The sequence below is a fragment of the Silene latifolia genome, chromosome 7 (assembly GCF_048544455.1).
Source record: "Silene latifolia isolate original U9 population chromosome 7, ASM4854445v1, whole genome shotgun sequence".
Lineage (NCBI taxonomy): Eukaryota > Viridiplantae > Streptophyta > Magnoliopsida > Caryophyllales > Caryophyllaceae > Silene > Silene latifolia.
This window is the reverse complement of record NC_133532.1, coordinates 9,113,522-9,128,220: the sequence shown is the minus strand read 5'-3', so window position 1 is coordinate 9,128,220 and position 14,699 is coordinate 9,113,522. Positions and strand designations below refer to the sequence as shown.

The 14,699-nt window shown below is 37.0% G+C and overlaps 1 protein-coding gene across 1 annotated transcript; it reads right to left on the bottom strand.

Annotated features, from left to right (window-relative positions):
- Positions 1–264: 264 nt before the first annotated feature.
- On the bottom strand, positions 265–6,027 carry LOC141591633 (bifunctional nitrilase/nitrile hydratase NIT4B). Its single transcript, XM_074412034.1, has 5 exons — positions 5,727–6,027; positions 3,447–3,626; positions 2,469–2,762; positions 1,606–1,887; positions 265–704 (listed from the first exon to the last, which is right to left on the bottom strand). Exons 1-5 carry the CDS (start codon positions 5,863–5,865, stop codon positions 544–546), a joined length of 1,056 nt encoding a protein of 351 aa, XP_074268135.1. The 5' UTR covers positions 5,866–6,027; the 3' UTR covers positions 265–543.
- Positions 6,028–14,699: the final 8,672 nt, after the last annotated feature.

Here is a 14,699-nt window from a genome sequence, read left to right as displayed (position 1 = left end):
TAGTTGAAGTTATGAACAATACATGAATTCTCAGATTAGTCAAGTGTGCGATCAACACATAAGACTAGCTGATCCAAACAGATGCCAAGCAGAAAGAGGACCTTTAAATTTCATTTTGGGGAAATTTCAGCTAATTGATCAACAAAATAACACAACTAGCAGTGTCTATTGGATTATAGTACTATAATAAAGTACCAAAAACGGTTTTTCAAACAGTTGCAACAAGAACAAAGAGAATTAATCAAACAGTTACGAGAGAACAAGGAGATTTAATCCACGCAGATAGATTTACATAGTGAAAGATGAAAGTATTGGATAAAAGGAATTAACATCACTAAGACACTAAGCAGTGTCCATGGGATTGTGTGAGATACAGGAAGCGAAAGTTCAAGTGAGATAACATGCAAACATTGTTTAATCAACAGTTACAATAGGACCAAAGAAAATTTACCAAAGGCAGGCTGATTTACATACTGAAGGACGATGTCATAGAGTTATAGCATTGTATTCTACATATACAGAATGCAGCAGGAGAAGTCATCTCTATCGGTGAGAACCTTCAGATTTTTCTGCTTTTTCAGACTCCGAAGTGAAAGTAACAGGGCTGATCGGATGGTCCTTAACAGTTAGGCTCAGAATCTCAGGCCTTGAATAGTGGCCAACAACATCAAAGTCGAACTTTGCTCGTGCTATGTCTCCCAAATCTGCAGATCGTTCAGTGAATAGATATCAGCTTATTAGCTAGTTCCTAAGTCAAACAAGACACATGAATACAGCATTAAATAGGAAATGACGAGCACAAAGCAAAAATTAGCTCCAATACAATACGTCAGGCAAAAATTAAGAGGCTGGACTGTGACCCACAACTCGTCTATAACCGCCTTATCCCTCCCCCACCTCCCTGTTCCAAAGAAAACAAAGGGAAAGAAAAAAGGCAAACAGACATATACAAGTATGTAAGGAACCAGCTGCCAAAAAAAAAAAAAGTATGTAAGGAACCAGCCAAAACCTTCTTTAAACCTTCTTCACCTGACATATCTATTATCAAAAATTCACAAAAATATTTTCATCCATCAAAGTCAAAGACTCAATATTACAGCCAATGAGCCAAATAAACCAAAGTGGCTCATTAAACCAGCTGTGCATTTTTGCGTGAAGGAGCACTCATGCCAGTGCAATTTTTAATTTATTTTTTATTATGGGTCTTCTGAAAACAGACGCCCTGTGATAACGGAGGGATAAAGTTGCATGCGTCTGACTCCCCTTATTCTATTATCTATTAGAGAATGTAATCTGATATCTTTATATTTCCCACTATTAGCACCATGGTTACCGAATTCGCTGGGTGCCCTGCGAATCGCGAATTGCTAAAAGCGAATTCTATCATGTTGCTTACTAAAAATACATATAACACACATTCTATAGGAGCGGATCGCGAATTAGTAAGGACGTATTCATAGCGAATTCGGTAACCATGATTAGCACATGTCTGAAACATGCATGTATGATGTATCACATCATTGACATCAGTAAGGTGACTTGTGCAAGCGTACACTTATGCAGGAAAACCTAGAAAATGCAACAGCAACAGAGAATTAAGCATACCCAAATCGGCTGAGATAAGAGCTTCCCCTTCATAATTTGGACCGGCTAGGATAACACCTGATGGTGATATAATGGCACTACCACCAGCACATACAACAGAATCAGGATTAAGGTCATCTTCTGTTCCTGAAAACACATACTCAGGAGGTGGAGGATAGTCTTTTCTTCGACAGAACTGATTGGCTGATAGAACGAAGCATCCGCCCTCTAGAGCAATATGGGTCATTGATGCCTGCCAGACCTCCCTTGAGTCGGCGGTTGGAGCACAATATATTTCAACACCTGAAGGCATAAACCAGTTAGATATGATCATCATTGTGAGAGATACATCATAAAGACTGACCCAAAGACTGACCTACGTATGGAGAACGAACAATAATTGAGGTTTAGGGATTTCGAAATATACTTCACCTAGCCCCTTTCATGAATCTGAAGGTTAAAATTCAGAGTGGGGCCACAGGGGTCTGGGAGGGGTCTGGGAGACAGGCAACTGCTATCACAAGGCAATTAGAGGTTCTTCCAAATATCTCGAGGACATTTCAAATTTTGTTAAACAGTAATATAGAGGACTAAGGAGAATCTCAGTATCCTACGCTGATTTGCATTACATGATATTTATTCGGACATCTTTGATCATCAAATCAAACCATACACTAAAAGAAGCCCATTTTGGGACTTAACGCAGGGATGGGTGAAGAAATAATGCCCTGCAATTTCTCTTGCATATAAATAGAAAAGGCAGAATACAACATGAGCAAGCCAAAAGATGCCTTCTATTAAGGTTCATCCAATTTAGTGATTCAAATGATAACGTCTGTGGAGGTTGAAAATAATAAAATCAAACAAACTCTAGAGCAGCTAACCTTTGGCATACATCGCCATCCGCAGAAGCGGCATTTTGTTTTCCCAACAAATGGCAGCGCCAATTTTTCCAAGTGGGGTTTCAAAGACTGGAATTGTTGAACCATCACCAAACCCCCAGATTATACGCTCGAGAGCTGTCGGCATCACTTTACGATGCTTACCCAGGTATCGACCTTGAGAATCAAAGAAGAGAACTGTGCAGTACAATGTATATCCAGCTCGTTCTATTACACCCATCACCAAATAGACTTTGTACTTTCCAGCCATTGCAGCCAAACGATCAACTTCAGGACCTGCACTCACATTAATCACAAAGAAAGAGCAATTCAACCTCAAGAAAAACGTAAAAGGATGGCAGATTTGTAGCCACTGGAACAAGCATCGAGCAACTAAAAGAGAATCAATTCCACAATCAAATCTTTGATGTACATATAAAATGACAACAAAGCTGAATCACGCCTGCTTCAGTAGCTAGCATGAGTGGCACATACTACCTCTGTAGCTTAGACCTGGAGATGCTGACCAGGCCCGACTGTATGTACATGATACGATGAGTCAAACAATCGGATTGGTGATCGTTAAGTCTACTATAGCCTACAAGCCCTTTTCATTCATCAGTGTAAGCATCTAATGAAATCATTCCAAGCATATTAGTACAGTTATCACGGAGTGTTTAAACTGTAAACATTAGTGTTCAACAAGTTCAAATGTCACACTACCCTAAATGATTGGTACATGAAAATACCCAATCCATACCCGAAATAAACAATCAGATTGGTTGATCGCTAAGTCTACTATAGCCTACAAGCTCGTTTCATTCATCAGTGTAAGCATCTAATGAAATCATTCCAAGCAAATTACTTCAGTTAGCACTGAGTGTTTAAACTGTAAACATTAGTGTTCAACAAGTTATTTACGAACAAACTGTCATTGAGCATATACCAGGAGAGAGCGTGACAAAAAGCTACAAATCGTACCAGGCACATCAATGGCAGATGCATGATATTTACGAAACTCTTCCTTTCCTTTAGCTGTCCTGTTACCAATCGATACCCCGAAATCTGAACCACGTGGATAACCACCAACAAAGGCTTCCGGAAAGACAACCAGTTGAGCTCCATATGAAGCTGCTTCAGCTAACAATCTCTCAGCCTTGTCTAAGGTTAAAATTGAAGATAAAATCAGGACATGTGAAAGTCTCTGAGTAATTAAATCTCTAAACAAGTATTACAAAAAACAGAGAATTATTTACACGCAACTAATATGAAGAATGCGATATTGTGCGGGAATGCTGGTCAAGCCAAATGCACAACATAAATTGAGATGAAGAGAAGTTGAGGAAGTGATGGGACAGCATCCCACAATGAGGGAACGGCCCTCCTACGAGACAAAAAAAATAAATACGATTTTTTTAGCTAAAATCCTTGAGCTTCTATGCCCCACCACCCCCCTCCCCCCTAAAATCTTCGAGCTTCTAAGCCCCCCCACCCACCCACCCACACGCACAACTTCGGATATTGAGTACATCGGTGAGATCAAGTTGTGCTACGAGACAGTGAGATACAGCTCATCCGTGTTAAGGAGCATAGGCGGAGTTTATCTACGTTATGAGGTAGGTGCTAGTCTTAACAGCAACTGTAACTATAGACCGAAATTCATGAAGTTAGTTGTAACTAACAACACTTTGTAACAGCTGACAACAGGTTAAACAATTCTATTATATACTCTATGGTTATTTGCTCTTAAAATATCTTAGCAGATCCTCTCACATTCGACAATGGCATTTGTGACTCCATTACTAGAGGTTAACCTAGCTTGATTTCTACATTTTATATGTAGCAATTCACACTCGCAGACTGTTAATTATGAGAGATAACCAGTAAAATTAGACATCAAATATGTATCATCGATGTCTGCATAATTGATGAGATCATATTCCAATTCGGAAATTGAAAATAAAATAAAGAAAGAAATTGGATCAAAGTAAGGAAAAATTTGTAAAAACCACTTGTTATATGCAATTTTTTACTAATTATTACGAAGTACCGAATATAATTCTTTAAAACAAAAAATACTACGTACTCCGTATTATATCACTGTTGTACAGATTGGTACCTAAAATCAAATGCAGTCAGCTTTTTGACATCATAAGTTCATTAACTGGATCAACATAAACAGCCGAACAGCCTGATCCAGAACATTGCAAAACCAACCTCATCTACCTACTACCTACTACCTACGGATTAAGGTGAGAGCAAGTTCCTGAGCTACCCTATAACATAATCGAATAACAGATCACCAAGAGACACAACATCAAAACAACTACACCGTTCTAGAATGTCTTCAAAAGTTCAAAATAGCTGCCACGACTGGTTTCACGTCAATTAAGCGCATAAATAACTACTTGACAATCACTTTCAATTATAACATTCCTTCATCCTGCTTAGATTGCTACGTTCACACCAATCCAGATTCCGCTAGTCAGCTTCCCACTCCTCCTAGACCGCTAGTCAGCTTTTCAAATTACTTCCTACAAGTTTCAGCTGTTCTAATTCTTAATTGCATTGTTTTGTGCTATTTAATGACGAATGGGACGAGTATAATGAAAATTACCAGCAAAAAATGTGAAAGTTTCAGCTGTTCTAATTCTTATAGCATGTTTGGCCTCCATTCTAAAAAATGAGTTTTTTTTTTTTCAAGCTTAATTTTTCAAAAGTGTTTTTCAAAACAGAAACAACAAATAGCTACTTCTATTTGTATGAGCAAAAATAAGGATTTTTAGCTTTTGAGAATTTTTGTTTAACTTTTAGAAAACGGTATGTTTGGCCAAAAAGTGTTTTTGAGTCCAAAAATACTTTTACAAACTAGGCCAAACACACACTTAATTCCATGTTGCTCCGGCGTGGTAAAACGACTTTCCACTAAATTAGCGTAAAACGGCCTTACACAAGATTTTGCCTTTTTCTAAGTCATATTCGAGTTGGTCCGTGTTAGTATAAAACCGTCTTACACAAAAAGTCGCATTTTTCCTATCAATAATTATAAACAACAATCACAATAACGCAAATTAAACTAATATCAACAACAATTAATAACGCTAACCGCACAAATGAGCAGATAAACTGAATAAAATGATCATGAAATGAATACTTTCGTCTCAGTCATTTGTTTACCTTTTATATTAATTGCAAATGCTATTTTAATCAAAGGTAAACAAATGACGGAGATGGAGAGTAATTAATAAAGGGAGAGAGTACCGAGAGTGGCGGGAGTGTCATAGAAGACGGTAGAAGCTTGAACGACGGTGGCGCGTACGGTGGTTGCTGATGTGTCCGCTCCCATTTCCACTTCTGCGATTATTGGACCGTCGTTCACGGTGACCGGAACTAAGGACATTTTCGTCTTTTCACTTTACTCTTTTGTGTACCTGCTTTATCGCGTTCACGGTTGTATTCTAGGCGGTTAATACTTAATAGCTTTACGACTTTTCTAGAGCCATGGTTTATTTTCGTTCGGTAAGTCTCTCTTTCGACGAATGTATTCGATTTAAGTGAGAAACGGGTTAAAAATACTTTTATTTGTATATATAATATATTTTAGATCTGGTAAATGGATCATTTAGTTTGGTTTCCGACGGAGTTAAATCGGTTCGATTTAAATCAGGTTTACCTTAGACTTAGTTTCGGTTCGGTCTCGATCGGGTATATTTCGGTTAGCAACTTTAATCGGTTTGTGTTATTTTGAGTCGGTACGGTTTGAATCGGGTCAATTTCAGTTCATTGAGATTCACGTCATAATTTTCTTAAAATTCACTGTGCAAAAATTAGCTTAAATGTACCTTATACTTTCAATTAGAATGCAATAAGTCACAATACCACTAATAAATAAAGAATTAATGAAAAATATCTATAATATGAGTGTATTAATGAGAAAACAAATATTTTTAATTCAGGCCAATCAGTTTAGTTCTTATCAGTCCAGATTTATTCAGGTTCGGGTATTATTCGGTTATTATTGAATTTGATTCCATTTCTGTTCTCGATTCGGATTGAATCAGGTTTCGGGTACTATTTTGGTTACTCATATCCCGCGCAAATTCACGCTAAATATAGGCCTTTTATTTTTTACTGTATTATCTATAGATTTTAGATTTATATGTCATGTATTTTTATAAAAAAATAATTAATCTTAAAATTAATTAAGAGAATTGAGTAATACCATGAAGTGTATTTTTTATGACAATATTTTAACTACCTCAAATTATTTTAATAAATTGTTTTTTCGTCACGAAGTTAGTTATAGGAGATACAGTTTATGTGTATAGATTATAGTTTTATACTAATTTTGTTTTATTTTTGTTAAAATAATATATTTTTTAAGTTTAATGATGAAAAAATTATTTTAAATGGAAAATAAGTTTAATAAATGAAAATTAAGTTGTTTCCATATATAAGCTCAAAGCATTTTGGAGGGAAAACTTTAAAGAGGTTTTATTCTCTAGTATATAGGAGGATTGAGTCAATTAATCCCAGTAGGTCTTATGAGAGACCGTCTCCCACTAATTTAGTGGGAGACATAATAGGGAAAAAAAATCAATGGGTCACCCACCCCATTATGTGAGAGATCTCTTAGTAATGCTATTGAGAGACCGTCTCTCCGGAGTTTTTGTGTAAACACATTCGCAACAGACGTGGTATGGTGAAATAACTCCTACAAAATGGGGTGATTTCTATGTGAGGTCATAAAGAAACTCGGCAAACCCTTTCGCTAATGAGTTACCAAGGAATGTTGTCATTGATTCGTCGAGGGGATGAGACTTAAAGTCGTTAAATAAGAGAATAATCAAGAGAGTATGACATATACCAATTATTTTGGTGTGCAATATACATCCCATTTCTACGAGGCTCAGTACTGTTTAATGATTAGTATAGGTGGTGCTGTTGAAAATTACTTGATGGATTATATGAAGAAATCCATATCCATTTTTAGAGGTGCTGTTGAGACGCGCTTGATGGATTTAACTATTATGGTGGATGGACAATGAGTCCTTAATGACAAGATGTTATATCTAGTGACACATCGGCGAGTCACCTACATGGGTGTGATAATTGGCCACCATCTAAGAGAGACATGGGCAGGCTCTCTAAAGCATCCATTAGACCACGCATGGCCTTATAATGTTGTGACGTATCACAGAGGTTGCACATTTTTCCAGGCATGGTATGTGTTTATGGGTTCTCTCAAGGAAAAATTACAAATAACCATCACGTGTTTGCGCCTTTTTACAAAATTACCACCTTGTATTTGCGTTTTTACAAATAACCCCCAGACTTTCACGTATACTCCCCAATTACCACCGTATTTTAAACTCGAGCATTTTTTTCTTATTTTCCGTCTCGTTAAATGACGACTTGCTCATATTGCCCAAATTACCCTCCAGTACTACAACACTAATTACACACATATACATTTTGTTTTGTTCCTCGAAATTCAAGAACCCTAAAATCCCAAATTCCTTAAATCTTCCTCAATTCAATCAATTATTGAAAACTCATTATCTCTCCTTAAATCATTCACTCTCTCAACCCCTAACCGTAATTCATTCTCTTTTTCCCTAAAGTATACAAGCCTGCGAAACACGTTTGAGTTATTTAGAGTATAATTTGTTTTGACTGTATTTGTTGAAATGAATGAACACACCTTACATTTTCCCATTTTATCATCAACTTTTTTTTTGAGAGGGAAAATCAATTAAATCAGTGGCATAGTGAATTCTGGAGTATATATTGGGAATCTATTGTTTGACATCGTTCACGGTATGATGTTCCTCTTAGATTTCTGTAGCTTGTATATTTGGAGGCACTTGCATTTAATCTATTTATGAATATAATTTAAGGAGAGATAATGAATTAGGGTTAAGAATTGAGGGATTAAATGATTAGGGAGAGAGAATGAATTGTCAATAGTCGAAAGAATTGGGGAAGAGATAAGGAATTTGGGGATTTAATTAGGGTTCTTGAATTTGGAGGAAACAAAACAAAATGTATTTGTGTGTAATTAGTGTTGTAGTACTGGAGGGTAATTTGGGCAATATAAGCAAGTCGTAATTTAACGAGGCGAAAAATAAGAAAAACGATGCTCGGGATTAAAATACGGTGGTGATTGGGGAGTATACGTGAAAGTCTGGGGGTTATTTGTAAAAACGCAAATACAAGGTGGTAATTTGTAAAAAAGCGTAAATACGTGGTGGTTATTTGTAATTTTTCCTTCTCTCAACTCAAATTTACCAAGTTCAAGTGAAATTCACTCATTAAAGAGCAGTTTGTTGCCTCACTTCACTAAGTCTCAATTCAAATCGAAAATGTTTCTTTACCCATAACATTTTCTTTTTTTTCGGAGTCTTTTAATCAATAGTGGGGGATTGTTGGTATAATGGCTCAAAAGCAAGTTCTTATTTTTTTTTCTACGTCCCAGTAGTACCAGTGGCGGAGCCAGGATTTTAAGTCAGCAAGGTGAAAGGGTAATATTATATGGAGATCTCGAAAATTTTAACTAAAAATTTTGAAATTTTCAAACGTCGTGCGGGCGCCACCCCCCCCCCACACACACACACACACACCGCCTCCCTGTGGATTCGACCCTGACTTACCACTAGCTATACTGTTAGTAGTAGTATAGGATTTATTTTGACAAAGGCAAACGACTGAAATAGCCTTATCAAATTTGGCGCCGTTGCCGGGGAAGCAACAATTGTTCTGTTTGTTTCTGTTTATTTTTGTCTTTTGTTTCTAGGAACTTTAGTTCCTTGAGGCAGTTTTATCTTTTCTTGTTGTTTTCGTGTATTCCAAGGTCTAACAGGTTACAGATTATACCTTTTGATCCCGAGCCAGAAAAGACTTTTCGCTACCGATGAAAATTTCAAAGAGAAGTAAGTCAAGTGGAAGACTTGAATACACTTGACTACGAGCGGTATACTTTTGCAGAAGATTCGTCCTTTGAAGATGACACTCTTATTTCTGCAGCTGTGACTTCTACAACACGAAAGATGCCTACATTAGCAGGTCACTCCGAACCTACGGTTGCTTCCATTCCAAAAGGCTTCAAGCTCCCTACTACTGATAAAGGGACTTTTGAGATCAAGCCTTCCTACATAAGCCTAGTTGAGAGGAATTTATTTGGAGGAAAAGCTGGAGAGGACCCTGCAAGGCATATGGAGAAGTTTGTCACTTATTGTTGCTCTATCCCTTTAACAGCTGGAGTAACTCAAGATCAGGTGAAACAAACTCTCTTTCCTTTTTCTTTGAAAGATGATGTAGCTGAGTGGTTAAGGGACTTGGATATGGAGACCGACGCAATTACCAACTGGACTTCATTGGCTCTTGCATTCTACAAGAGATATTTTCCACCACAGAAAACCAATTCTCTTAGAAGTCAAATTACAAGTTTTAAACAGGGTCCTACTGAGAATTTTAATGAAGCTTGGATATGGTTCAAAAGACTAGTGTGGTCCGTCCCTCACCATGGATTTGAGATTTGGCTCCTTTGCAACGAGTTTTACAACGGGTTGTATGATGATCATAGAGCCTTACTTTATTCAGCTTCTAATGGGAGATTCCAAGATAATACTACTGACGGTAATGCTTGGAAGATAATTAATTAGATAGCTACTCACACAGCTGAGTATGGTAACCCCAGAGGAAGTAAGAGAGGAAGTGGCTCAGATAGTGCGGTCGCAGAACAGTTGGAGACTATTCTTACTCAAATAGCCGAATTGAAGACTACCCAGTCCTTGAGTAAGCAAGAGATGGTTCACAAGGTTCAACAAGAAGTGTTCCGCGAAAGATGCGGGATAGATGGCCACATTGCGGCTAAGTGTATGAGTACTATTGAGTAAGTTCATGCCTTCCAATCTTTCAAACAAGGTACTCCATATTCTAACTTCTTCCCAGAAAGGAGTCAGAATGCCTATGCTCAAGCTCCTCAACAAAATACTTATGTTATTCCTCCTAATCATGGTAACCCACCAAAAGGAAGCTTTTTTCGGAAAAATCAAGGAGGTTTTCAATAAATTCAACCTCCTCCTCAAGCTCCAAGTAATGAAGTGTCGGAGTTAAAAGCTCTCTTACATCAAACTTTGATGATGCAACAAAAGCAAACGGCTCAAATCTCCAAACTTATGGCTCATAATAAGATGTCGGATACTCAAGTTGCTCAAACGACGGCTCAAAATCCATCAAAACAGTCTGGTCTTCGCCCTCAAAGTAAACAAGCGCATGAGCATGTAAATGCTATTTCTTTAAGAAGCGGTACTACCTATCAAGGTCCGGACATACCCATTAATGAAGATGAGGTTCTCTACATGCATCCTAAGGGATTAGGAAATTTGGAGCTAAGTGATGATGAAAAAGAAGTTGACGAAGTTGAAACACGAGCTGAGAATAAAAGCGAGAAAAATCAAAACAACGAATATGTCAAGGTTCCTCGATCGAGTAGCATCAGGCTCGATCGAGGAACTTCAGTACTCGATCGAGTGTCATCAGGGCTCGATCGAGGAACCTCCCTGGTCGATGACAGTGTTTCAAAAGTTGATTCTAAAGCAAAAGAAGCTGAGCCAATTAAAATTCAACTACCTTTCCCTCAAAGATTGCAGAAATCCAAACCTGAGCAACAGTTTGGAAGGTTTATGGAGGTAGTGAAAAATCTGCAAGTGACAGTGCCATTTACTGAATTGGTAACTCAAGTGCCGGCGTATGCTAAATTTTTAAGAGAAATCTTATCAAAGAAGCGGTCTTTTGATGAAGTGGAGACAATAGCATTTACTCAGGAGTGCGCAGCCGTATTGCAAGCTAACTCACCGCCAAAACTTAAGGATCCAGGGAGTTTTTCTATTCCTTGTCATATTGGTAGTATAGCTATTGATAGAGCCCTTTGTGATTTAGGGGCTAGTGTTAATGTCATGTCGTATTCAATATGTAAAAAGTTAAATATGGGTCAACTCCGTATCACTAATATGACCTTGCAAATGGCCGACAGATCTTTAAAGAAACCTATGGGTGTCTTAGAGGATGTTCCCGTTAGAGTAGAGAAGTATTTCATTCCAGTTGACTTTATTGTTATGGATATGGCTGAGGAGTCTCAAGTACCCATCATTCTTGGTAGACCATTCCTTCATACTGCAGGAGCACTCATACATATTAGGGATGGTAGCCTGACACTAAGAGTTGGGGATGACACTATTAGATTTGTTCTTGATAATGCTTTAAAATGTCCTCCTGATTTAAAATCTTCTTGTCATATGATTAATGCTCTTGATCCTTCTTTTGATGATTATCTTACTTTATGTTCTGATAAAAATTCACTTGACGCAACTATTGTTGTGTCATATCCATGGGGCAAGGAAGTGGGTGAGATAGAGAAGCTGATTTATGGAGATGATCCTCCTCCTGAGATGGTTTACAGCTGTGATGAGAATGTTGACATTGAAGCTAAATTGGATGCTTTGGAAGCTGAAATATTCAAAGAGGAGCCAGTTAGAGTTTTTGATGCAGCTTCTATGACGGACGAAGTGCCTTATCTCCTTCCTCAAGAGGATCAAAAGGAAAGAAAAGAGATTGCTTCATTTGGTTTTATCAAGGATCAAAAGGATGGTTGTTAGAGTCTAATGCATAATTGGAGAGTAATTTATTAGCTCTCATACGTTGTAAAGTTGAGATCATTTCTCTAAGTTGGGTTCATCTGTTATTTTAAGATTTGGTTTTGGTTAGCGCTGCGACTACCGTATTAGCTCCACATATCCATAACGTGCTTTGGCACAAACCATTTCTATCCCTTTAACCCATTTGCCACCTTTATTGTCCTTGATACATGTACTTTTGTCTTCATATGTGATTGCATATTAGTTGGGGAAATCTCTATTACATTAGATTGCATGCATGTTTCATAAGTTGAGTGAGTGTTTCTAATTCTTTCTATCTTCACATATAACTCACCCTATATACTTATGAGTGCATGAGTAAAATCCGCGGAAATCCAACTAATTTGTCTTGCAAGATCAAAAGGTATTTGACATTTGTCTATAGTATGGTGACTTGAGACTTGAGCTAAGTTTTCTATTTTCCGTACCTTTGAATTTGTTTTATTGGTACACTTTAGTCATTACTTTATTTGTTACAGATATGGATAGCTTGGGATTTGTATGTGCATCAACATTAGCTCTGAGTTGTTTATTAGCCATTTGTATGTTTGTATTTTGTAATTGTGTGTTGCTTTGCTTGAGGACAAGCAAAGAGATGGTTTGGGAGAGTTTGATGAGTCATAATTATATACATATTTATGCCTCCCCTTAATTACTTTTGATACGGTTTTCGTGCTAGTTTATATCATTTACATGCCTTTTATGTTAGAATGTCGATACTTCCGCTTTTTGATGTTTAATGCAGGAATGATGCATTTGAGGAGCAAAGTAATAAAATAGGCATCGCGTAGTGGGCATGAAGGGATACATGAAGCATGACACGGGAATCTAAAAGAATAAAGGAAGAGAAGTTAAGAAGAAAACACGAAGAAAAGAGCTTCTTATTACTAGTTCCTACTTTGAAGAGCCATATCTCGAGTTATACAATTGATTTTCAAGTTATTCCAATTGGAGGTGAAAGCTTATCTTCTTAGCTTTCCAACGACGTAAAAATCGCTTGTTTCTGACAAGTAACGAAGAAATGGCGGCCGTTTGAAGTTCAGTGCGCGAAGTAGGAAAAGTTGATGCCTCAATCGAGTACAGTGAGGGCTCGATCGAGGAACCACCTTGCTCGATCGAGTGGTATGAGGGCTCGATCGAGGAACCAGCTTACTTCAATGTTTAGAGTTGGGTTATCTAAGAATTGGTGCCTCGATCGAGTGCACCTAGGCTCGATCGAGGAACCACTAATTTCCATAATATTCCGCAAATTTCCTTAATTAAGTCGGTTATGACTACTATAAATACCAAAACTCGTACTCTAGGTTATTTTTACGCTTTATTTTCCGTAGGTTTAGCATAGTTACTCTGAAAACTCTCTCAAATACTTAGTTTTACTTTAATTATTGTTCTTTCTTTCGGATCTAAAGATTGCTACTTTACGGTATTGTTCTAATCTTTCAATAATTATAATTTCAATTGCTTGTTCATATTTCATGTTCTTAATTATGTCTTCTATTATTATTATTGTTGTTATTATAATTAGTATGAGTAGCTAAACTTATCATCTAGGGTGAAAAGGGATCTAGGTTATTGTTATAAAAGGTATTATCATGAATTGATTGTTAAATTGCTTTCTATTGTTATTCAATTATTGTTTTACCTCTAATTAGTTGATTACTTATCATAATTGATTAATTAGTATTGCATAAACTAGGATTATCACCGACGTGGTTAAGACTAGTATAGGCCACGATAATTGAATTAGACCGACTTAATGATAGTGATTGCATGTTAAGTTAGATATAAAAAGACATATTAGAATCGACTGATCATATGACTTTCAACAATATAAATTGCTCAATCAATGAATTAAATCTTACCCTTTGATGACGACCTAGTGAACCCGAATCCCTAGACTCTTTAATATTATTGTTATTTGTCTTTTAATTACTTGCAATTAGTTGTTAGCATACAACCAATCAAAACCCCCAAAATTGGTTACTTTAAAACAGAATTAAATATAAACAAACTAGATAATCACCGCCTCCCTGTGGATTCGACCCTGACTTACCACTAGCTATATTGTTAGTAGTAGTATACGGAGTATGATTTATTTTGACTAAGGCAAACAACTGAAAATAACCTTATCAAATACCAACATAATCAATACTCCCTCCATTCAACTCCACTTTACAAGTATTCTATTTCCGTCCATTCAACTCCACTTTACAGGTTTCCTTATTTGGACATGTAAAAGACCTTTCTATCCTTATTGAAAATCTATATTTACAAAAAATGCCATTCATACCCCACACAAATCCACCATAAAACTCACCTTTATATTTTTTTAATATCTTTAACCCCACCATTCCCTTTCCCTATGTACTTTTAATAGTTTTTTTAATCCGTTTCTTAATACCCGCGCAAAAAGCAATGTTGCAAAGTGGAGTTGAATGGAGGAAGTAATTAGTAATCACTACCAAAATGTTAATTTTTTTCTACGATAGGTACCAAGTCGCCTTCTTAAAGTGATTTTGGAAGTGGGTGAGTGGAC

What these genes read in the sequence shown, in the direction of transcription:
- LOC141591633 (XM_074412034.1), bottom strand. Translation starts at nt 5,865, where the DNA reads ATGTCCTTAGTTCCGGTCACCGTGAACGACGGTCCAATAATCGCAGAA. An exon ending in TGACACTCCCGCCACTCTCG is followed by an intron (nt 3,627 to 5,726) that starts GTACTCTCTCCC and finishes TTTTAACCTTAG; the next exon opens with ACAAGGCTGAGAGATTGTTA. An exon ending in TCTTATCTCAGCCGATTTGG is followed by an intron (nt 705 to 1,605) that starts GTATGCTTAATT and finishes AACGATCTGCAG; the next exon opens with ATTTGGGAGACATAGCACGA.